The 24,498-nt window shown below is 49.7% G+C and overlaps 2 protein-coding genes across 3 annotated transcripts; both read left to right on the top strand.

The window, feature by feature from the left end:
- The first annotated feature begins 53 nt into the window (after positions 1–53).
- Positions 54–10,037, top strand: Swi5 (SWI5 homologous recombination repair protein). Its single transcript, XM_057754761.1, has 5 exons — positions 54–230; positions 503–551; positions 6,623–6,744; positions 7,819–7,913; positions 9,746–10,037. The coding sequence occupies exons 1-5, from the start codon at positions 181–183 to the stop codon at positions 9,808–9,810; spliced, it is 381 nt and encodes a 126-aa protein (XP_057610744.1). The 5' UTR covers positions 54–180; the 3' UTR covers positions 9,811–10,037.
- An 8,879-nt stretch (positions 10,038–18,916) lies between these two features.
- Uck1 (uridine-cytidine kinase 1) lies at positions 18,917–24,495 on the top strand. 2 transcript variants are annotated; one of them, XM_057754758.1, is made up of 7 exons: positions 18,917–19,102; positions 19,266–19,425; positions 20,209–20,305; positions 20,431–20,573; positions 20,661–20,755; positions 22,715–22,763; positions 23,279–24,495. In XM_057754758.1, exons 1-7 carry the CDS (start codon positions 18,995–18,997, stop codon positions 23,458–23,460), a joined length of 834 nt encoding a protein of 277 aa, XP_057610741.1. In that variant the 5' UTR covers positions 18,917–18,994; the 3' UTR covers positions 23,461–24,495. The 2 variants fall into 2 exon arrangements, with proteins under 2 accessions (XP_057610741.1, XP_057610742.1); XM_057754759.1 differs by lacking the exons at positions 22,715–22,763; positions 23,279–24,495 and adding an exon at positions 21,691–22,588.
- Positions 24,496–24,498: the final 3 nt, after the last annotated feature.

The raw sequence follows: 24,498 nt of genomic DNA, 5'->3' as shown, positions 1-24,498 counted from the left end.
CGGGGAAAGCTGCGCGCGCAGCCATGACCCCGTTCGGCCGCCTATCGGAAGGAGGGGCGGAACCTCCCTAGCTTGGTGCGCGCGCAGCTTGACGGGCGTCGCTTGGTGGTCTCCATCGCTGATTTCTGGTTACCTGAAGGCGCTGCGGCAGCCGTTTAAACCCTAACCCTGGACCCTTCTATGCATCAGACGACCCCGATCCGGGTACCTCGGACCTCGGGGCTCAGGAGGTGGGCGAGGAGCGCGCGGCGCTTCATTTCCCAGCCCTTTTCCGACTCTCACGCCTCATCCCAGACTTCCCCTCACCAGGCCTCTCGCAGCCCTTTCTCCTCCCAGTTCCCTTCCCACCATGCGCACCCCGACCTCAAAGGCCCCTGCCCCGTCCCGGTAGCTCAGGGTAATGCCCTGCAGCTGGACCGCAGTCTAGCTTCCTCCCCTCTGCGGCTCCCACGCCCCCTCGGTGGCCCCATCTCATCAGCCCTTTGTTCGGGTTTCTCCCCAGGATTGATTCAGGACTCGGCCGAAATTGCTATGGGCCCTTCCGATCGCCGGTGAGTATGTCAGCCCCAGCCCGCCCTCTGCCCCTCTGCATCCCGACACCTGCCCGCCCATCTCCCCTCTCCCGAGCCTCCCGCCGCCAAGCTGTTCTGAGGCATTGGTCCTTTCGTGGTCCCACTTTTCCTTCCTCTAAAACGGGGTCCTCACCTTCCACTCCTACCTGTCCGATGCCCACGCTTCTCCAGCCGCCTCCTGCTCGCAGCTCTGTCCTCCTCACCCCGCCCTGCCTTCAGTCCTGCAAGCAGCTTCCCACTCAGGGAATCTCTCTTGATGCTGGCCACGCCCTAAACTACCGGTAGAGCTAGCTCCTTTTCAGCCGTCCTTCGTCTCATCCCCAAAGATGGACTCTTCAAGCACTCCCTTCGATGAACCAGGGGTCACTTCTTTTGAGTAGCTCCTTTTGTTCTTTATGCCTTTTGTCATACAGTCGTTAATCCCCAAGGTGGATGGAGAACGACCACCGACCCAAATCATCATGGCAAGTCAATTAAAACAAGCTTTGCTATCCGTGTACACAGACTGCCTCCCCCTAAGGCGGGGTTCGAGAGGTCAGCCACGGGTGTGAGGAAGACAAGGCCTTTACAACTCGGGTAGGGGGTTTCCAAATGGGGATTGGGTAGCAAAATAGGCTGGGCTACAGGAGCAGAACAGAGGCATAACAAGTTAGTCCTACATGGGCCCCTGAAACATAAACATGCTTGCAAGGTGGGCATAAGAAGGCAGTCATAGGTGGTCATATAACCTTTTGAACAAAGGTAGGGTTCAAGACAGATCGATCTCTTTCTCTCTTTTATATGCAGTATTTTGTCTGCATGTGTGCCTGCAGGCCAGAAGAGGGCACCAGATCTCATTCTAGGTGGTTGTGAGCCACAATGTGGTTGCTGGGAATTGAACCCGGGACCTCTTAACCCCTGAGCCATCTCTCCAGTCTCAACAGCTTCCCCCCTCCCCCTTTTATTTAGTAATGAGATGGCCTTTAAGCCGAAGGTGGAGGCAGGCTGGTTCTTCACAGTCTCGTGTATCCCAAGCAGGTCCCAAACCCACTCTGTGTTCAAGGATGCCCTGCATGATCTCACTTTGTAGCCCAGACTGACAAATACTTTTCATCATCCTCCTGCCTCAGCAACTCCCAAATGTTGGGGAGTCAGGATAAAATGCCAGGGAAAATTATGGGGACATAGGGAGAAAAAAAGAGCACTTTAAGCAGGATGGTGGTAGTTCAGGCCTTTAATCCCAGCACTGGGGAAGCAGATGTGGGTTGATCTCTGTGAGTTCAAGCTAGCCTGGTGTACAGAGTGAGTTCCAGGACAGCCAGGGCTACACAAGGGAGCCCTATCTTGAAAAATGAAGCAAAACAAAAAGAGAGAGAACCTGATTTTAGAATTTGGAATTCCAGCACAATATTTGCTGTGAATATTGCCAATATAAAGACAATATTTCCTTTTAAAACTTTTTTTATTTTTTGAGACAATGTTTTTATGTACCCCTGACTGCAGACCAGGCTGGGCTTGAACTCATAGCTACCTGCCTCAGGCTCCCGGTACCAAAATTAAAAGCTTATGCCACCACCACCATGCCTGGCTTTTTTTTTTTTTTTTTTAAAAAAATTTAAAATTACATTTAAAAATGAGTTTAGGTCGGGTGGTGGTGGTGCACTCCTTTAATCCCTGCCTCTGCCTCCAGATCTTCACGAATTCAAGGCCAGCCTGGTCTACAAGAGCTGGTTTCAGGACAGGCTCCAAAACTACAGAGAAACCCTGTCTCAAAGAAAAAAATTGCCCAAAAATGAGTTTAGGTTTGTGGTGGGCTCTTGAATGCCACAGAGTACATGTGGAGGTCAAAGAACAACTTTTGAGGGTTGGTTCTTCCGTTCCACACTGTCCACCAGGGAACCAACTCTGGTCCTCGAACTTGTCACCAGCTAAACCATTTCACTGGCCCTTATAATTCTTTTAGGGAGAAAAATTTCTGAATAGGGGTGGTAAGATGTCAGTAAGCCAGACTGAAGGCCGGGCCTTGGATAGTGCATCTCTCCTCACCCGGAAGTTTTCCAGGAGTCTCAGGAGACAGTGTTTACAGTGGAGATGATGCTATCCTAATTTTCTGCACCCTTGTGATCTAAGAGTCTAATGATCCACTAAACCTGTCAGGCAGGTTTCAGGAACTGTGGAACCATGTCATCACCTTAAAATGCCTTAGCAAACCTTGGAATAATTTCAGAAGTCACCTGTGTGTGCCTAGACAATGAAATGTGGCCAGGAGTGGTGGCGCTTATGCTTTAATACCAGGTACTGGTATTGGGAGGCTGAGGCAGGTGAATTTCAGTGCAGTTGGAAACCAGCCTGGTCTGCATAGACAGCCAGGGCTGTGTAGTAAGAACCTGTCTAAAAAAAATAAGAAAAAAAAATCTACAAATTCAAGTCTTCTTTGGAAGCCCACACCCTTACTTGAGTTTGTCTCATTCTTTCTCAGGATGCCCTTAACTCCTGTTCTTAAATCTGTTAAAAATGTATTATTTCTGCAGGCCGGGCGGTGGTGGTGCACACTTTTAATTCCAGCACTTGGGAGGCAGAGGCAGGCAGATCTCAGTTAGTTCCCTAGTCTACAAAGTGAATGCCAGGACTGTTTGACAGAGGAAGCCTGTTTTTTTTTTTAAAAAAAAAAAAAGAAAGAAAGAAAGAAAAGGAAAGAAGAAATATATTTTATTTAATAAACCATAGCTTTTCTCTCATGGGCTTGTCCTGATATTCTTTTCTATGACAAAGCTAAGGATCCAGCTTTGCTTGAGTGTCAATACCTGGGGAGAACTCCCTAGGCTAACCCTTTATTAGAGCTGTTGGCCAAGCCAACACCCACTTACCCTTTGAAGTTCAGCTTCTTCCAAAAACCTTATTCCCCACTTCTGGTTCTCAATTCTAGACGCTTCCTTAGCACATTGTTCTTCAAAGCTCTTTTTAGACTTATAATTAGTTGGTTAGTTGTTGGGTCTTTCGTGTAATGAATATTGTCTACTGTGTACCAAACTACTGCTGTGGGCCCTGTGGTGTCAGCAGTGGACAAACACACAAAGTCCTTGTCTGCTTGGAATTCACCAGGATAACAGTGGTGTGGACATAAATATGGAACGTACAACATGTTAGGTGATGAGAAATGAATTAAACTGTCAGCATCGGTTGGAAAGAAAGTGCTTGCCATGAAAGGACCCACATAAACTCAGTAGCACCCATGTGAAAACTGGGTGCAGAAGCACAAACATAATGTAATCCCAGCATTGAGGTAGAGACAACAACCACCCTAGGAGTTGCTGTCCAGCCGAATAGTGAGCTGTAGAGTCAGAGTGACCCTGTCTCAGAAAAAGACTGGACATGGAGATCTAGATGGCTTGTTGGTTTGGAGGGTGGACTGCTATTGTAGGGGGCCTGAGTTCAGTTCCCAGCACCCACGTCAGCACGCCAGGTGCCTCCTAGAACTCCAGCTGCAGGAAGATGGAAGATGCACTGCCTCTGGCCTCCAGGCATCTGCTCTCATGCACAGATGCGTAATTAAAATGAGAGCTGGGTGGTGGTGGCGCACTCCTTTAATCCCAGCACTGGGGAGGCAGAGGCAGGTGGTCTCTGAGTTCAAGGCCAGGCTAGTCTACAGAGCAAGTTCCAGGACAGCTAAGACTACACAGAGAAACCCTGTCTCAAAGGGGGCGGTTGCGGGGGAGGACTGGAGGGATAGCTCACGGGTTAAGAGCACTGGCTATTCTTTCAGAGGTCCTGAGTCCAGTTCCCAGCAACCACATGGTGGCTCACAGCCATCTGTAATGAGACCTGGCGCCCTCTTCTGGCCTGCAGGGATACACGCAGACAGAACACTACATACAAAATAAATACATAGCCAGGTGATGGTGGCACACGCCTTTAATCCCAGGACTCGGGAGGCAGAGGCAGGCGGATCTCTGTGAGTTCGAGACCAGCCTGGTCTACAGAGCTGGTTCCAGGACAGGCTCCAAAGCCACAGAGAAACCCTGTCTCGAAAAACCAAAAAAAAAAAAAAGAACCAAAAAAATAAATAAATAAATACATAAAGCTTTAAAAAAAGATATTCATTTAATAATACAAAAAAGGTTTTTAAATTTTTTATGTTCAAGCTGAGCGGTGGTAGCACACGCCTTTAATCCCAGCACTCAGGAGGCAAAGGCAGGCGGATCTCTGAATTCAAGACCAGCCTGGTCTATAAGAGCTAGTTCCAGGACAGGCTCCAAAGCTACAGAGAAACCCTGTCTCGAAAAAACAAAAATAAATAAATAAAAATAAATTTGATGTTCATGAGTGTTTGCTTACATATGTGTACCATGTACATGCCTGGAACCTAGAGGTCAGAAGCTCTGACCTGGCACTGGAGTTACAGGTGAATCCTATGCAGGTACTAGGAACCAAACCTCTGCAAGAGCAGCAAGTGCTTTTAACCATCATTCCAGCCCTATAGAAAAAAATTACATTTATTTCTGCTAGTCGTGGTGGCACATGCCTTCAATGCCAGCACTCTGCAGGCAAGAGGCAGGTGTATCTTTGAGTTGGAGGTAGACTGGTCTATATACTGAGTTATAAGCCCGCTAGAACTACAAAAACACACATCCCCTTTTTGTAAAGTAAAAAGTAAATAAAATTACATTTTTTTATTTGAATCAGGAGGTGCTCACTATAACAATGACCCCTTTGTGATTTGAATGGCTTTTTCACAGGGTCACGTAACAGTAACAAAATTATGTCATGAAGTAGCAACGAAATAACTTTGTGGTTGGGAGGTCACCACAACATGAGGAACTGTAGGAAAGGATCCTCTGCGCTATGGTATACAAGTGGGAGTCAGAGGACAACTGGAAGGAGTCATTTCTTCTGCCCTGGGACTCCAGGAGTAGGACCCGTGTCTCTTAGGTGTGACAGCAAACACCTTTACTTGCTGGGCCATCTCAGTGGCCTTTTTGAAATTTTGAATGTAGTGTGCGAGTGTGTAGGTCAGAGGACAATTCTGAGGAGTCGGTTCTCTTCCAGGGTTTGAGTGTCACACTCAAGGTTGTCAGGATTACAGAGCAATGGTCTAACCAGCTGAGCCACCTTGCAGACCCTTGTCTTTGGTTTGTGTGTCCTCTGAATACTGGGGCCTGGATGAATGTCTTCCTGGGACTCCTGCCAAAGCTGGCACAGTGCTCAGTCATAATTGCAGAGTGACTGATGGCAGGCAGAGAGCTAAGGACAGGAACCACAGCTTCCTCTGTTTTCTCGCTAGGCAGTTCTTCCAGCACCCACTTCCTGAGGATAAGCTGAGCACCAGATGCCAGCCTTTGCAACAGTGGTCCTCATCCTTCCTAACACCACAGCCCTACAGTTCCTCATGTGTGGTGACCCCATCCATAATTTTTTTTTTTGCTTCTTCATAACTAATTTTGCTACTGTTATAAATCATAATGTAAATATCTGATATGCAAGATACGTAATACATGGCCTTTGGGGGGTCGTGAGTCACAGGTTGAGAACCACTGCTTTATAGGCTCAGGCCAAAAGGGCAAAGATGAAGTGTAGCCTCGGAAAGATCTTGTCCAATGAGACTATAAGTCCAGTGACATTGCAGATCTGGGCTCAGACTACAGGCCAAAGTGGCCAGCTGCTAAGGGTTGGGTTTGGTTGGGAAGAAAATACCAAATAACCGCCATCGTGGACTCCATCCTTCACCTTGTTTCAGCCTCCATGAGGCTGAGATTGCTGGTATACTCCAGCATTATGTCAGCATTTCAGGCAGAGGAAGGCCAGGGTTAAGCACGTTCTCTCCCTGGAGAGACAGCCCTCAGACACTGCACGTGTCTTTTCTGATGGCATTTCCACTCGACATAAACCTGTCACATAACCCTTGTCATAACTTGGGCCAAAACTAGTTCCAAGGAAAGCTGAGAAATACGTGGCATTTGAGGGCAGGGGTGTATTACCAAGCAGAAATAAGGAGTGACTATCAAGAGGCATTGCCTAGGCTCTGATCGGTGGGTCCAGATCAGTCCAGCTGATGACTTTTTCCTGCCACTCAGCGTCTGTTTCCCAGGACTGAACTGCCTGATGACAGCAGCGAGGAGTCTTTGAAAGCTGACATTCAGAAACTGAAGGAGAAACAGGACATGCTGGACAAGGAGATTTCCCAGTTAGTAAAAGAGTAAGTCTCTGTAATTTTGTTTTTCTGAGACCCTCTGGTACCCCCAACTGGCCTTAAACTTGCTATGTAACTGATAGCTTTGAGCTGATCCTGCTGTCTCCTCTTACTGTGTGATTATAGGTGTGGGCGACAATATCTAGTTTAGGGTTTTTTGTTTCTTTTTTTTTGTGTGTGTGTGTGGTTGATTTTTTTTTGAAACGGGGTTTCTCTGTAGCTTTGGAGCCTGTCCTAGAACTAACTTTAGTAGACCAGGCTGGCCTCGAACTCACAGAGTCTGCCTGCCTCTGCCTCCCGAGTACTGGGATTAAAGGCGTGCGCCACCACTGCCCGGCCAATATCTAGTTTTCTGAGCAAGTCTTGTTGCCTCCCCAGTGTGGGAGCATAAAGCCCTGGGTTCCATCACTGTGCAGGAAAACAGGGCAAGGGATGGAGCTCTGTGGTGGAGTGCTCACCTGTTGTACATAAAGCCTTGGGGTTGATCCCAAGCCACACACAAACATCCTTTTAATTAGTGCCTAGTAACAAACTCAGCTATACTAGCTTGGCATACAAAAGATTTTGCCAAAGGATTCTGAATATCTTTGCAGATTAGGACAAGCCTAGAACCAGGGTCTATAAAGCTGATGGAGGTGAAAGCAGTCAGTGGCTGTTCTGGTCTCTCTCTCTGGTGTAGTCTAGGCACTGCTGGCAGCCATGGGCCCTTTTCAGTGTGGAGTTTCAGCATCTAGGAGAAGCTGGCTTCTCCACAACCCCTGTTCTTCCCCGTGCTCCTCACACCAGCCTCAGGGCAGAGGCTAAGATGCACGGGGATGTATATTTCACAGGAGGGAGTCAGCCAGGGTCACATAGTAGCCCTGTGTCTGGAAACCCCTTTTTTAAGGGACCAGACAAGTTTGCTAGCAATGAGGATGAGTAGACCCCTGCCCATTATAAGCTTCAGGAGAACAGGGTCCATCCTGTCATCGCTGTCACAAGGCCTAGCACCCAATAGGAATATAGTGAATATCTGTTAAATGCCTCACTACCACCTTCATCAGCACCTAATGGTGCTCGTTCTCCATTGCTCTTCCCTAGAGGCTACTGTGTGATTGAACTGGAGGACCATATCGCTCTTCTCCATGAGTACAATGACATCAAGGATGTGGCACAGATGCTTCTGGGAAAGCTGGGTGAGTATGAAGGGGTGGGAAGGTGGCTCCTCCCCTCCCAGGGTCTCCTAACTTGCTGGCCATTCCCCTCCTGTCAACTACCCTGCTCCTGCAATACACCACCTTCTTGTCACCAGCCTCTGCTCCCTGGGACCCAGTAAAGCAGCTGTGCAGTTCTTGCTTTCGTCCCCGGAATCTTAAACACAGGGCCTACTTAGGAGCAAGTCTGAACAGGACTTAACCACCTGCGAGACTAGACTAAGGTCCCTGATCTCCACGGCATGCAGAGACCTTGAGATACCATGGATACTTCTGATGGCCGGCTTGCTTAAGTGGAGCAAGGGACCAGGGCAGCTCTTTATGATGTACAGTGGGATTTAGCTCTTCCTCCAGCCTGCCTGACATGGAAGTTGAGCTGGTTTGGGGTAAGATAATGTGTAGGTAGCCTTATCTAGCCCTTCCACTGACCTAGAGTGGTGCACTTTGATATTCTGCAGCCAGTGAGGTAGGCTTTAGAGCTGTGTTGCCCAGCTGCTGCCTCAATTTTAGTGCTTGTTACAGAAATCCCTGTTGGCATCCAAGATTCCATAGGCCAGAGGAACCTAGGTTCACAGCAGGGAGGAATCATGTCTCTAAGAATGGATCCTCCAGGGGGCTGGAGAGATGGCTCAGTGGTTAAGAGCACTGGCTGCTCTTCCAGAGGTCCTGAGTTCGATTCCCAGCAACCACATGGTGGCTCACAACCATCTGTAATGAGATCTGGCGCCCTCCTCTGGCGTGTAGGCATACATGGAGGCAGAATGTTGTATACATAATAAATAAATAAATAATAAATAAATGAATAAATAAATCTTTAAAAAAAAAAAAGAATGGGTCCTCCAGAGGGAGAAGAAAATAGGACGGAAATGAAAGTGTCTCAAAGGGGTCGCCAAATCTGGTGGTGCACACCTGAAATCCTAGTACTCTGGAGGCTGAGGCAGGAGGATCATAAGGTGAAGACCAGCCTAAGTTCCATAGTGAGACCTGATCAAAACAACAGCAGCCATAAAAGTATTCTTGGCCGGGCGGTGGTGGCGCACGCCTTTAATCCCAGCACTTGGGAGGCAGAGGCAGGCGGATCTCTGTGAGTTCGAGACCAGCCTGGTCTACAGAGCTAGTTCCAGGACAGGCTCCAAAACCACAGAGAAACCCTGTCTCGAAAAACAAAAACAAACAAAAAAAAAACCATAAAAGTGTTCTTGTTAGAAGTCAGATGGAGACCTGTCACCCCTAGGTCCCAGGGCCTGGAGCCAGTGTCCTATCACTTTTGTGGTTTTTTCAGTGAATATTTACTGAGCATCTGTTGTGTACCAGGCACTCGATGCTGATGGTGGTGAAATACGTGCCCTGGGTTTTAGTGTTCAGAGTGGGCAGAATGACCAGTCAGGAGCTGAGCAGAGATGCAGCCATGTTAAGTTCTGTGAAGGAAACTGGGGGGGGGGGATGGATGGAAGACTGAGGTCTGCAGAAGGTGGCAGGAGGGTGCAAGATAAGGTGCTTGGAGAGGCCTCTGAGGAGAGCTTCCCTGTGGAGAAAGGGAGGCGGAGTCTCCTAGGCAGAGCGCAAGAGTAAGGTCACACAGGCCTGAAAGGCTGGCTGCAGGCCATGCTGAAATACTTGGTTGATGTGGTGTAGCCAGGCCAAGCCCCCAGGGGCAAGGCTTGGAAAGAGAAACAGGAAGATTGTCTTTGCCATTTGGGTTAGGTGTGAATCTGGGTCCCAGAGGTGGTGGTCTGGGCAGTTAGGACAGTAGCCTTAGTTTTTGGGTTTTGACCTTCTCCACTGGATAGTAATTCTTCCTTCCTTTCTTTCAGCTCTGACCCGCGGTGTCACCACCAAGGAGTTATATCCAGATTTTGATCTAGAACTGAGTGACTGAGGAGAGTCTTGCAGATTTTGTCTACAGCCCACAGAGACAGGTGGATGGAGACATGAAAAACAGTCCAGACAGTACATTCATATGGTTTCCAGATAAAAAATGCTAGAAGCCCAAAATTTTCTAACGGGTCCAAACTAAGTTTAGGGTGGAGCTTAGAGAAGAAGGGTATTGGGAGGGGTGGGTGTTCTTGTGAATGCATGTGTGGGGTTCTCCCTTCTGCTAATAAACATGAGCAGACTGTGTGGTTCTGATCCTGTTCTTCTACCAGTCCCAGTCACATCCGCCGTGACCACAACAGCTGATAATGGGCTGTTTTTAATTCTCAGAACCCCCATAAAGGTAGAAGGAGAAACTCTTTTTCACAAAGCTCTTGTGCACCATGGCACACATGCCTCCTACACCGTGCACATATATACATTAATACAATAATGCCAAAGTTCCAAGCCAGCCTAGGTCACACAGGCTACAGTACAAGACCGTGTCTCAAAAAGACAATAGACAGATGTCTGGAAAGCTGGCTCAGCTGTTAGGGAAACCTGAGTTGTGACGGGTAGCAGGCAGCTTTAATCTCACTCAGCACTCGTGAGGCAGAGGCAGGTGGGTCTCGAGTATGAGGCCAGCCTGGTCTATGTAGCGAGTTCCAGGACAGCGAGGGCTGCATAGTTAAAACCCTATCTCAAACTAGTTCCTAGCGCAAAACCAGCAGCTCACAGCTACTCCTGCTCCCACACAGACGTATACACATAAATACAAATAAGTCTTTTTTAAAATAATGTTTTAATTATGTGAATGAATGTTGCCATGAGGTGGTGGCACATGCCTTTAATCCCAGCATAGAGATCTGTTAACTTGAAGGCCTGTCTGATTCACATGGCATTGCAGGTATGGTGCTGATCAGTGTGAAAAAGGATCTGCCATGTGCTGTTGGCGGGCACCAGCCTCTGGGGGGCAGTGTCCACTCTCAGAGATGTGCTTTAATGGATAATTGGGCAGCATGTGGACAGAGACAAAGGAGGTGAGAGATGATAATCACATATTCAGATTAGTTACCAGCCAACCACGAGCTGACGAGACACTTTGCACTACCTGGCTCAGTGGGATCTGTGCACCTCACCTACAGCATCTGTCTGTCTGTCTGTCTGTCTGTCTGTCTGTCTGTCTGTCTATCTATCTATCTATCTATCTATCTATCTATCTTATCTAGATATATAGTGTTCTGTCAGCCTGTGCCCCTGAAGGCCAGAAGACGGTGCCAGATCTCATTACAGATAATTGGAGCCACCATGTGGTTGCTGGGAATTGAACTCAAGATTTTTTTTTGGGGGGGGGGGGTTTCGAGACAGGGTTTCTCTGTAGCTTTGGAGCCTGTCCTGGCACTAGCTCTTGTAGACCAGGCTGGTCTCAAACTCACAGAGATCCGTCTGCCTCTGCCTCCTGGAATTAAGATGCACCACCACCGCCCAGCCTTGAACTCAGGACTTCTGGTAGAGCAGTCAGAGCTGCTAACCTCCAGCTCACCTGTAGCATCTTACTGGCCCTGACAATGGAGTAAGGTTCAGTAGTGTGTCCCATTCCCAAACCGAGCCACCTGAGGCACTAGATGTAACAAGTAGCCCATCTGTCTGACTCCAGAGCTGGTAAGTTCTGACTCCCAAGAGCAGACAGGCTTCGCTTGAAGAAATGATGGCTCACTCCTACAATCCCCACATCCAGGGAAGCCTATGGCTGACAGATGGCTAGATGTAGGTACATCCTTGGCTATATAGGGGAACATGTCAGGGAAGGTCGCCCAGACTGGCCTGGAACTCATCCTCCTGCCTCTGCCTCTGAAGTGCTGGAACTGTGGGTATGCACCAACATACTGTCTAGGGAGAATCTGGAATTTGAATCCAGATCTCTCTGAACCCTTATGTCCAATATCTTAGCCACATACCTCTATTAGGTTTCTCAGAAATTGTATCTGCCTTTGACTAGATGTGGCCGTCCAAGCCTATAAACAACATTCAAGAGGTAGAGGCAGGCATAGCCAGCCTAGGCTGGTTAGTTCCAGGCTATCCAGGGATACAAAGGGAGACTTTCTCAAACCAATACCAAAGTAGGGGAGGGACTAAGGGTATAGCTTAGTATTAGAATATTTGTCTCCATGTACAGACCTGAGTTTTACCTTTAACACCGTAAAATAATAAATATGCTCCCAGGTGGTGGTGGCGGCGCACGCCTTTAAACACAGCACTTTGGAGGCAGAGGCAGGCGGATCTCTGTGGTTTGAGGCCAGCCTGGTTTACAGAGTGAGTTCAAGGACAGCCAAGACAGTTACACAGAGAAACTCTATCTCAAAAGATTTAAAAAAAAAAAAATGCTTTTGCAATTTGGATGTTCAGTGTTTAGGAATTCCGAATTTTCAGGTCCAGAGTTTTGCCTTTTATAAGTTTTTAAAAGGTTTGTTTGTGGGAGGCAGAGGCAGGCGGATCTCTGTGAGTTCGAGACCAGCCTGGTCTGCAGAGCTAGTTCCAGGACAGGCTCCAAAGCCACAGAGAAACTCTGTCTCGAAAAAACCAAAAAAAAAAAAAAAAAAAACCAAAAAAAAAAAAAAAAAGGTTTGTTTGTGAGAGCTGCTGTTCCAGAGGTCCTAAGTTCAATTCCTACAACCATCTGTAGTGAGATTTGGCGCCCTCTTCTGGCATGCAGGCAGAATATAGATCATACTGTATAGACAATAAATAAATAAATAAAAATTTTAAAATAAAAGGTGTAGGGCGGTGCTGTGTGAGTGCAGGACCCTCTGAGGACAGAGGGGGCACTGGATCTGGAGTTAGGGGGCTGGGAGCTGTGTGACCTGACATGGGTACTGGAACTGAACTCAGGTCAGGGTAACAAGTGCTCTTAACCGCTGGACTCAGGTGGGCCTCGTGCTTGTCATGGCAAATATTTTACCAACTGAGCTATCTCCTCGGTTCTTTTTATTTTTTCATTTTTGCTTGGAAATTGAACCGCATGCTTGATAGGCAAGTGTGCTATTGAACTAATCCCTCAAGTTTTTTGTTTGTTTATTTTGGTTTTGATTTTTTTTTTTTTAGACAGTGTTTCTCTGTGTGGCCCTGGCTGTCTTAGAACTCGCTCTGTAGACCAGGCTGGCCTTGAACTCATAGTGAACCCACCTGCCTCTGCCTCCTGAGTGCTGGGATTAGAGCCATAAACTACCACCACCCCAGAAACTCCCAACTTCAAATGGGACGGCCAGGCCCGTTTCTAGAGCTGTTGTTGATGGCCATTTTCACTCCGCTTCTTGTTCCCTGGTGGCTGATGAAATAAATGTGCTTCCGAGCATCAGTGATAATGTCCTCACAAATTCTACTGCAAACCTGCCTTCAAACTCCTCCATTGTGCTCTCTGACCCCAAATGTCAATGCTGTCTCAAATCTCCATCACCCAGAAGACCTGATCTGGCTGTTCCCCAGGAAGTCTTCCTGACCTTGGTTGACAGTTGACTGCCTTCTATCTCTGGAGTTGACCTGCCCCTCCTCCGTCCTCCCTGGTGTCAGCAAACTTGCACAGCTGTTTTTTATTTTTTTCAGGGAGGATCTGGGCCTCTCTTGCCATCTTGGGGTTCTTCTGGATTATTTTGAAAGGATCATAGGTGGGACCACTTAGAGAACTGTTCAGGTAGCAGGAGGTCCACTCTGACTACAGCCTGCTCTGGAGGCCCTAAAGGGGCTGGAAGGCCCCCAAACAGTCCTATCTTACTACCACACCGTGGTCCTCATTCTGCAGCTCTTGTACCAGCCTCCACAGACTTCCCCAGCATCCTCATGGACAGCATATACCACTCAGAAACTCCATTAGGTTAATGTGACTGACGGCCGTGGTCCTGCTATCCAGACCGTCCCTGGGAGAAGGCCACTTCCTGTTGTGTTCAAAGAGCAGAACTCATCATGACTGAGCAAAAGCTGCAGAAGAAACACAATGCCAATGATATGATGATCGGTACGAGTTTGGTTGCTTTTCTATTTTTTTTTTCTTTGAGACAGGGTCTCCTTATATAACGTTGCTGGACTCAAACTTGGAGTCCTGCATCCGTTTTTTTGTTTTTTTTGTTTTGTTTGTTTGTTTTTTATTTTCGAGACAGGGTTTCTCCGTAGCTTTTTGGTTCCTGTCCTGGAACTAGCTCTTGTAGACCAGGCTGGCCTCGAACTCCCAGAGATCCGCCTGCCTCTGCCTCCCGAGTGCTGGGATTAAAGGCGTGCGCCACCACCACCCGGCCTGCATCCGTTTCTTAAATGATGGGATTATAGGTATGTACTGTCATGCCGATTGTGACGGTCGACTTGTCAATTTGACTGGATTTAGGATCCTATGGAAACACCTGTGGGGCTGGGCGGTGGTGGCGCACGCCTTTAATCCCAGCACTCGGGAGGCAGAGGCAGGCGGATCTCTGTGAGTTCGAGACCAGCCTGGTCTACAAGAGCTAGTTCCAGGACAGGCTCCAAAACCACAGAGAAACCCTGTCTCGAAAAACCAAAAAAAAAAAAAAAAAAAAAAAGAAACACCTGTGGGTGTGTCTATGGTGTTTCTGTAAAGGTTTAACCAAGACAGAAGGAAGGCCCACCCTATGGGCTGGGATCCCAGATCAAACACAAAGGTGAAAGCTGGGGGGACTGGAGAGGTGACTCAGTGGTTAAGAGCACTGACTGCTCTACCAGAGGAGAGGGGTTCGATTCCCAGCACCCACATGGCAGCTCACACCTGTCTGTACCTCCAGTCCCAGGGAATGCAGCACCTTCACAGACATGTGTGCAGGCAAAACACCAATGCATATAGAAGAAATATACGTATAAATAAAAATATTTTTAAAGGTGAAAACTGAGTGCCAGCATTCGTCTCTCTCTGCGTCTTGATTATGGCTGTAACGTGGCCGTGACCTCCCAGTCCCACCACAGGGCCTTCCCTGAGCCACAGCAGCCCTTCCTTCAGGCTCTTTGCCACAGTGGCGATAAAGGTGACAATCACACCAGCCTGCTGCTGTTCAGCTTTATTTGTGGCTGAACAGGGAAGCTCAGCATGGTGTACACAGACACAGGACACAGCACCGGTGACTTCACCGCACTGTCTGTGAGAGAGGGTAGCTGATGTCCGTGGTGACCTTTTCACAGAAGGGTCCGCTTCATGAAGGATGTCTGCATGGCTGGTGAACACCCATCAGCTGGGTGCTAGGGTGATATGGAAGTGGGCTAGAGTATGAAGAACGCGGAACTATAGCTACCCAGCTGCCATTTGTATCACTCATTCGTTCACTCATTCATTTGTTCATTTCCTCATTCATCAAGTGTTAGGGGCTCTAAATTCCAGGAGTGAATTATTGGACAAAACAAACTAACACTCCTGCCTTGTGGGGTTTATATTCAAGGGAAGGAGGTCACAAAACAAATAAAAAGTAAGTCATTGTGTCTGGAAAATAGCTCAGCTGGTAGAGTACTCGCCGATCATACTGGGGTCAATCCCTAGTACCACATAAACCAGGCAGAGTGCTGCATGCCTGCAGTCCCAGTAGTTTGGAAGTAGAATCAGGAGCTCACAATTTCAAGGTCGTTCTCAGCTACAGAGGCACACAGGTAGTTCAGACTCAATCTGAGCCTGGATGTTGGCGCACACCTGCCCGTTTTGTGCTGCCTGCTTTCCCGATTCTCACTGTAGCGTGGCGATGCTCCCCCTAACCTCTTGGGTGCATTTATCTTTCTCCTCAGTCCAGACCATTCTTGTCAGTTTTCTCTACAGAGATTAGTCTTCATAAATTCCTTTTGCCTGCTTTTTTTTTTTTTTCAAAACTGGGTGTTACATCTCTGGCTATCTTTGAACTAATTTTTTAATGCAGGCTGGCCTCAAACTCACAGAGATCCACCTGCCTCTGCCTCCCGAGTGCTGGAAGTAAAGGTGTGCCACCACCACCCAGTCTCTTTTGCCTGCTTTTATCATGGAAATTTTTTCTTTCTCAAGTATGACAGTTTTGCTGAGTATAAAGGTTGCTGTGGTCTTTCAAAACTTGAAATACATCATTCTGATCTATTCTGAGTTTAGATTTTATTGAGAAATCAGCTGTTATTCTCAGGGGCCTACCTATGTTTATATCGACTCCTTTATAGCATTCCATATATTTTATTCTTAGTGTTTCCACTATAACTTGATGAGTGAACTTTCTTCACTCGTCCATTTGTTTTCTAAATGCCTCTTGACCTGGACAGGAATTTTTTTTTCTTTTTAAATATTTATTTATTTATTATGTATGCAATATTCTGTCCGTATGCCTGAAGGCCAGAAGAGGGCGCCAGACCTCATTACAGATGGTTGTGAGCCACCATGTGGTTGCTGGGAATTGAACTCAGGACCTTTGGAAGAGCAGGCAATGCTCTTAACCACTGAGCCATCTCTCCAGTCCCTGGACAGGGATTTGACAAATGTTTTTGCTATGAGTTTATTGAAAATGTTTCTTGCCGGGTGGTGGTGGTGGCACACCTTTAGTCCCAGCACTTGGAAGGCAGAGGCATGATGTGGGATTCCCCTCTGTATGCTGGGGATAAGTTTTATTACCATTGGTTAATAAAGAAGCTGCTTTGGTCTATGGCAGGGCTGAATATAGCAAGACGGGAATTCCAAGCAGAGATAAAGAAGGAAAGGAGGTGGAGTCAGGCAGATGCCTTGTAGCTCCTGAAGGAGAGAGATCCCCTGAACCTTACTGGTAGACCACAGCCTCGTGGTAATACATAGATTAATAGAAATGGTTTATTTAAGATGAAAAAGTTAGCTAAAAATATGGCTGAGCCATCAGCCAAATAGTGTTTTAATTAATATAGTTTTTGTGTGACTATTTGAGTCTAGGTGGCCGGAAAATGAAAGAGCAGTCTCCACTTACAGAGGGAGGCAGATCTCAGTGAGTTTGAGGCCAGCCTGGACTACCAAGAGAGTTTTAGGACAGCCAGGACTGTTGCACAAAGAACCCTGTCCCACAAAAAAAAACCAGAAGCCGGGCGGTGGTGGCACACGCCTTTAATCCCAGCCCTCGGGAGGCAGAGGCAGGCGGATCTCTGTGAGTTCGAGACCAGCCTGGTCTACAAGACCTAGTTCCAGGACATGCTCCAAAACCACAGAGAAACCCTGTCTCAAAAAAAAAAAAACAGAAAAAGAAAGGAAAGAAAATGTTTCCTATCCTTTGGCATGAGGTTCTTCTCATCCTTTTATGTTCATAATTCATTTTCATAGAGCCCCAAAGATCTAGCATGTTCCATTTGTACATTTGGCTATGGGGAAGATGGAAGAGTTCAGCTGTGGTGGAGATGGAGGAGCTCGGCTACGGGGGAAGATGGAGGAGCTCGGCTGTGGTGGAGATGGAGGAGCTCGCCAAGGGGGAAGATGGAGGAGCTCGGCTGTGGTGAAGATGGAGGAGTTCAGCTGTGGTGGAGGTGGAGGAGCTCGGCTGTGGTGGAGATGGAGGAGCTCAGCTGTGGTTGGAGATGGAGGAGCTCGGCTGTGGTGGAGATGGAGGAGCTCAGCTGTGGTTGGAGATGGAGGAGCTCGGCTGTGGTGGAGATGGAGGAGCTCGGCTGTGGTGGAGATGGAGGAGTTCGGCTGTGGTGAAGATGGAGGAGCTCAGCTGTGGTGGAGATGGAGGAGCTCGGCTGTGGTGGAGATGGAGGAGCTCGGCTGTGGTGGAGATGGAGGAGCTCGGCTGTGGTGGAGATGGAGGAGCTCGGCTATAGGTAGATAAAGGGAGGCACAGATGCAATCGGATGATGTAGAAGGGCTCCATCTCTCAGGAGACTGAGTTAGAGCTCCTCACACCAGGTCAGGTATGTCCTCGGGGAAAGTAAAAATGGAAAGAATAGGAGCATGAGGAGTGGGGAGAGATACGGGCAAGAACAGAGGAGGGCCTAGCTGGCCTTCTAAGCTGACAGGGAGTTAAATGAGCAGGCAGATGTGGACAGGGTCGGGGAGAGCAGGGAGCACCCGGTGGTATGGTTGTTCTCTTCAGTCCTGAGTCTCTCAGTGGTCCTTCCCTGACTCCCCGAAGCCTGTGTGGCCCTGCTCTGAGATGGGCTATCCTTTTCTGCCATGCTCCCCTCCTAGGCTTGCTTTGATCAGTTGGATGATCTCGTCCTGCTCCTGCTCTGGCCTAGATGGGATGGTTGCCGTATGGTTGCCGTCATCTGGAGTTTAGAGGTTTATGCTGGGAAAGTCTGGGACAAACTGGAACAGCCCTAGCTGAGGCTGTGCCTTCAGGAGCTCTGTTCACTGTATAGCATTCTTCAGGCCTCTGCCGGCTGTTAGAAAAGTTACTGCTGGCATAAAAATAGTTGAGTTGGCTGTTGGACGGCCTGAGCTTTCGCTCAGGGCAGGCAGCGAGGTCGAGAGTCCAGCAGCTTGCAGCTAATTGAGCTGCTCCATCTCCCACACCTAATTATTCACAGTAGATGAACGTCAGGAGCAAGGCTTACAGTAAGAATTTAAAACCAGGCACGCGTTTTCAGTCCCAGCACTCGGAAGGCAGAAACAGGAGGTCTCTGTGAATTCAAAGCTATCCTGGTCTACATTTCAAGTTCTAGACATTGTCTCAAACAAAGCGAACAACAACAAAGAATTTAAAAACCAGGTGTGGGAGCTGCAGATACTGCTCTTCCAGAGGACCTAGGTTCAGTTCCAAGCATCCATCAGTAGCTTACATCTGACTGAAATTCCAGGCTCAGGGGATCCAGTATCCTTCTTCTAAGAGCTTCTGTGGGAACTCCACGAATGTAGTACACAAACACATGCAGGTAAAATATCCATACACATAAAATAAAATGAGAGGTGGTGGTGGCGCACTTGGGAAAACAGAGGCAGGAGGATCTCTGTGAGTTTGAGGCCAGCCTGGTCTACAGAGAGTTCCAGAACAGTCAGGGCTATACAGAGAAACCCTGTCTCCAATAAACCAAACCCAAAACCAAAAACTTGTTGGAGGGAGGTGGAGCCACATCCAGGCCCCACCTCCAGGTACGGGGTCACCCAGGAGTCACCAGGCCTTCCTAGGCTTCCACCCAGAGAGCCGCGCCCCCCGCACGCATGCGTGCTGGTCCCCGGAAGCACTGCGCACGGCGTTCGCCCCTGAGTCCCGGCGGGAGCGGGCAGAATCGGTGGATGTAGGGCCGCGGCGCCTGACATGGCTTCGGCGGGAGGCGGCGGCTGCGAGAGCGCCGCGCCCGAGGCCGATCGTCCCCAGCCGCGGCCGTTCCTCATCGGCGTGAGCGGCGGCACCGCTAGCGGCAAGGTGGGTGGCCTGCGCCCGGGCCTCGCGGAGGGACTGACGGCCGCGGGTTGGGGCGCCATTGCCTCCCGCCCAGCCGCGTCACCTGTTGCTAGCAGCCAAGGGGCCGCCCCCGGGGGCTGGTGGGTCACTGCCCAGGCCCACTCCCGGCCCTTTCTGTCCCCAGTCAACTGTGTGCGAGAAGATCATGGAGCTGCTGGGACAGAACGAAGTGGACCGCCGGCAGCGCAAGTTGGTCATCCTGAGCCAGGACTGCTTCTATAAGGTTCTGACGGCCGAGCAGAAGGCCAAGGCCCTGAAAGGACAGTACAATTTCGACCACCCAGGTACATGCAGACAGCCTGCCTGGAGAGGTGGGGGTGGAGGGTGGACGCGGGCTCTCCGGGGATCGCACACTGCCGGACAACAGAGGTGCGTGTAGATGCAGGCTGCCAGAATAGGGGCTCACCGAGCTGTTTGCTGGATGCAGACGGCCATAGGAGGCTGCATGTGTGTAGGATACGTTGCAGAGAGACCAAGGCTGAACAGAGAGCTGCTGGATACCAACTGCCAAGGCTGTACTAGAACGCAGGAGCAGAGAGGCTTCGTGAAGCTCACCCTCATTACCCATGGTAGTCAGCCCATGTTAGGATTTGCTGAATTGCTGTGGTCATGGGGCACAAGGCCTTGGCTAGAGCCACTTGGGAAGGAGGTAGCAGAGGGGTCTTCAGGTCACTTCTCGATGTGTTGAAATCGCCTCTCAGCACCTTGCTGCTGGGGGCTCTTTGCACCACCCTTCTGCCTGGGTGACCTATGGATTCCTCAAACTGTCTGGGAGCAATCTTCAGAGAGACTGGTAGTCAAAGCAGAGCCCAGCCTGGTACCAGGCCTTGGAGCTATTTCCTGGTCTGGAAGGTGCCTAGAAAGTCAGCTTTCCTAGGGACACAAGAAGGTCAGAGAACACACTCTTATTGGGCTCTTCCCAGATACAGAGGGGCAGAGGAGAAAGTCTTTGTTCCTGGTGGTGTGCTGTAGCCGCTTCAGTAGCCCTGGCTCCCACTGTGCTGACCCTGGGCAGGGGCAGTTCTCCCCAGGGCAGCTGGGCAGTCTGGCTTTTGCTGTTTTTGTAGATGCTTTTGATAATGATCTGATGCACAAGACCCTGAAAAACATTGTTGAAGGCAAAACTGTCGAGGTCCCCACCTATGATTTTGTGACCCACTCAAGGTAAGCCAGTAGTTCCTGGGAGGCGCTGTGAGAGAGGGCTGGCCACACCCACTGTCCTCTGGTGGATCCCACCTCTCTGGTTTTGTGGACTGTCAAGCAGGGCCTCGTCTGCCTTTCCCTGACAGGTTACCAGAGACCACAGTGGTCTACCCAGCTGATGTGGTTCTGTTCGAGGGCATCTTGGTTTTCTACACTCAGGAGATCCGGGACATGTTCCACCTGCGCCTCTTTGTGGACACAGACTCTGATGTCCGGCTGTCTCGAAGAGGTAAGGGCCTCTAGGTCCCTGGCTGGGGCTGGGGTCCTCCAGGGTCCCAAAGAGGCTTACGGTGGCGCCTTGCTCCTGTTGCTGCAGTTCTCCGGGACGTGCACCGAGGGAGGGACCTGGAGCAGATTCTGACCCAGTACACCACCTTCGTGAAGCCAGCCTTTGAGGAGTTCTGCCTGCCGGTACTTCCTTTATCCATTCAGAACTGAACATGGGTCCCAGCTCTACCCCCCTGTCCCTGCCTGCCCTGTCTGCCTATTCGCCTGAACTCAGGACCTCTGGAAGAGCAGCCAGTGAGTGCTCTTATCCTCTGAGCCATCTCTCCAGCCCCAGACTGAAGCATTTTAAAGAGAAGCTTAGTAGTATTTTGCCTTTGAAAAAAAGGAACACGCACACGTATGTACATACAAATATGTACATATGTACTTACTTGGAGCCAGGCGGTGGTTGCGCGTGCTTGTAATCCCAGCACTCGGGAGGCAGAGGCAGGCGGATCTCTGAGTTGGAGGCCAGCCTGGTCTACAGAGTAGCCAGGACAGCCAGGATTGTTACACAGAGAAACCCTGTCTCAAAAAACAAAAGAACAAGTATTGTGTGTGTTGTGTATGTGCATGTGTGTGTTCATGGGAGCCAGGGAGAGTGTGGGGTCCCCTGGAGCTGGAGTTATAGGTGTTGTTACCTGCCTGATGTAGGTTCTGGGCATGACCGTGAGACCTCTCTCAAGAGCAGCCATTGTTCTTAACTCCCTGCTGAGCCGTCTCTCAGCCCCCAGTATTTTATCCCTTAAAGGTGAAAATAAAAGCCAGGCATGGTTGTGCATGCTTTTACCCCAGAGCTCCGAGGCAGGAGATCTCTATGTGTTCAAGGCCAGCTTGATTCCAGGCCAGAGAGAGATAAATGAAGAGACCCACACGTGCCCCAGAAATGGAGACTTCCCCCAGCCACTAAAGTAAAGTAACCAGAACTATCATAAACAGGATAAATAAGTTCCATTTGCTGCTACTGAAAAGGCCCCTTCTGGGTGCTGGGATTAAAGTGTACTACCACACCAGGCTAAAATAACTTGTTCTTATTTCTTTTTCTTTTCTTTTGGTTTTTTGAAATGGTTTCTTTGTAGCTTTGGAACCTGTCCTAGAACTCGCTCTGTAGACCACACTGGCCTTTGCCTCCCGAGTGCTGGAATTAAAGACACCATGCTCGGCAGAGTTTTCTCTTTAATGCTCATGCTCTCTGACGTTTCTGGAAAGTGTGAAGTGGTGTAGTCTTATACTCTTGGGCTTTTTCTGAGTAGCTGGTAAGTTGGCAGCCAAGCCCTGCGCCCTGCCTCAGAGCAGCCTCCTGAGCAGCCTGCCACGTCCTTCCCTGACCGGGTGCTGCTGACCTCCTCGGAGTTTCCTCCCCATCACTCAAGCCAGCCGGCCCTCAGAACCATTTCCCAGGCTGGTGGGGAAGGGGAGTGGGTTTCAGCCCCTCTTCCCCTCACCTGATAGTGCTGCCAGAGTGGGTACCAGCCCAGGTCTGCTCTTGCTTTTCAAGGGAAGAGTCTCTACTGCCTTCTGCAACCTGTCTTCCGCAAGGGACAGGCCTTCCTGACCCAAACACACAGGTTGGCGGTATCAACCTGGGTCCATAGTATACTTCACTCTCTCTGGGCTTTGCCTGGTTCAGCTATGTCCCCTCAGCGAGGTCTTTCCTTCTACTCTCCTCAGGGTTCTGCACTTCCTCAGCTGTGTCTGCTGGGCTGTCACTGGCATTAGAACATGCGTGGAACAGGTGCCATGTGTCTCCATGCAGTGCAGGGCCAGGTAACAGGCCTGTGCATAGCAAGGATCTTGTCCTGTCACGCTCACTCCTATAGGACATTTGCAGAGTTCAGTCCCAATTTCAGAGGCCAAGAACTGTGGGAGGTGTCACACCTGTCTAGGCCAGCAATTCAGCTGGGACCAGGCAGACACAGTGGGACACTGATGTTCAAGTTTAGTCCAGTGTAATCTGCCTCATGGCTGAGACCCCGTCTCTCATCTGTGTAAGGCTGTCCCCAACTTGCCAGTGCTACCAACACCCAGGTGTTCATCCCTTGTTCCTGAGTACCTTAAAGTGACCCGGAGGAAACAGCTTCAGGAGACCCTTCTGTCTTTCAGACCAAGAAGTATGCTGACGTGATCATCCCTCGAGGGGTAGACAATATGGGTAAGCAGCCCCAGCCCCACTCCCAGGCAGAGACGGCTTACCCTAGCTAGCAAGGCTTCCCAAGTATGTGCATGGGAGCTGCCAGTGTTTACCTGGGACATGGGTTCATGTGTACTTTGCAAACACTCAGAGCTGCTGGGCAGGGCCTGATAGGCCATAGAGATGTGTTTTTATCAGACTCAGTCAACGTCAACAAAAGCCTTCGTCTGATGAGATATCAGGCAGGCAGGCAGACATGGAGGTTGGGACTGTGGGCAGGCAGGTAGGCAGGCAGGTTGGGACTGCGGGCAGGCATGGAGGTCAGGACTGTGAGCAGGCAGGTAGGCTGGCAGGCATGGAGGTCAGGACTGTGGGCAGGCAGGTTGGGACTGCAGGCAGGCATGGAAGTCGGGATTGCAGGCAGGTAGGCAGGCTCAGTGGCTTTCCTGCATGCTGAGTGTTTTACAGAGTGGGGGAACAAGGGCAGGCCACAAGGGTTCCAGGAGTGAATGTGATATTTCCATGTCTCATTGTAGTTGCCATCAACCTGATTGTCCAGCACATCCAGGACATTCTCAATGGTGACCTGTGCAAGCGGCACCGAGGAGGGCCCAATGGGCGCAACTACAAGAGGACCTTCCCTGAACCGGGAGAGCACCCTGGAGTGTTGGCCACTGGCAAGCGCTCACACCTGGAGTCTAGCAGCAGGCCCCACTGAGACCAGCATATGTAGGTTCCCCACAGACCCATGATTAAGGGTCTGGGCCTGGGGACAACCACTTGCTCTTAAAAGCACAGTCAGGGATTCCTCTCAGCGTGACCTAGGACCAAGGCCTGCCTTACTTGGGAGGGCAGATTCATGCTGACAGAGCATTCCAGTGTCCTCCGCTTCCTCTCATTGGAGGAGCCAGTAGGTCTTTGGGTCACTGAGAAGTGTCCCAGACTACACAGAAAGCCCATGGTGCCAGCTTCCAGAGGGATGCAGGACATACATTATGGGGCTGCTGGGGAAACAGCCCTGGCACTGGCTGGCCTGGTGTTGGCAGTAAACCACAGTGACGTGCTTCCCAGTATTATGTGGTTCGTGTCCGTGTTGCAGAAGGAAAGTTTGAAGATATGTCATATATCCTTATTGTTTTGTGGCAGGCTGTTTGTGACCTGTGAACCTAGTTTAACAACCTACCACTGGACTATAGTCCAGTCTAAGGAGCTTGAGGCAGCAAAGAACCCTAAGTCTCTCCACCTGAAGCCAAGTGGCATCACACTAATATAAAGGACTCCTAGGTATCCTGGGGGCCTGGATTGTGAGACAGCAGCCCTCAGGTCTCCTGTGGCTGTAGTGTCTTCACAGTTCTGCAGGAAGCCTTGAGTGCCAGTGTCTGTACAACTACTTGGTACAGTTCATGATTAGCATGCCAGGGTAGGCTATCTATCTCCAGCCAGGGGAGCACGGAAGTGCAGAGCAGTCATGTGAACATGGCTGCCCGAAGCTGGCGTTGTGCACGCTGAACCTGAGCTCACGGCTTCACAATGGTCCATCTATGATGTCATGGGATGGCCCTTTCTGGAAGTGTCCTTGGCTGTTGTCACAGGTGGTGGCGCACACTCATCTGTCCTTGCTAAATACCACTGTGGTTCCCACTTGTGACAGCAGCTGAGCTGCACTGAGCTCGGGGCTGGTTTCTGTTAGTGCTGTACTAGTTTTGTTGAACTGAAACCCCTCTTTGGAGGAAGAATCAATAAATAACACTAAAAA

This window comes from Chionomys nivalis, chromosome 22 (genome assembly GCF_950005125.1).
Source record: "Chionomys nivalis chromosome 22, mChiNiv1.1, whole genome shotgun sequence".
NCBI lineage: Eukaryota > Metazoa > Chordata > Mammalia > Rodentia > Cricetidae > Chionomys > Chionomys nivalis.
Note: the sequence above shows the minus strand (reverse complement) of the source record. Positions and strands in the feature narration are given on the sequence as shown.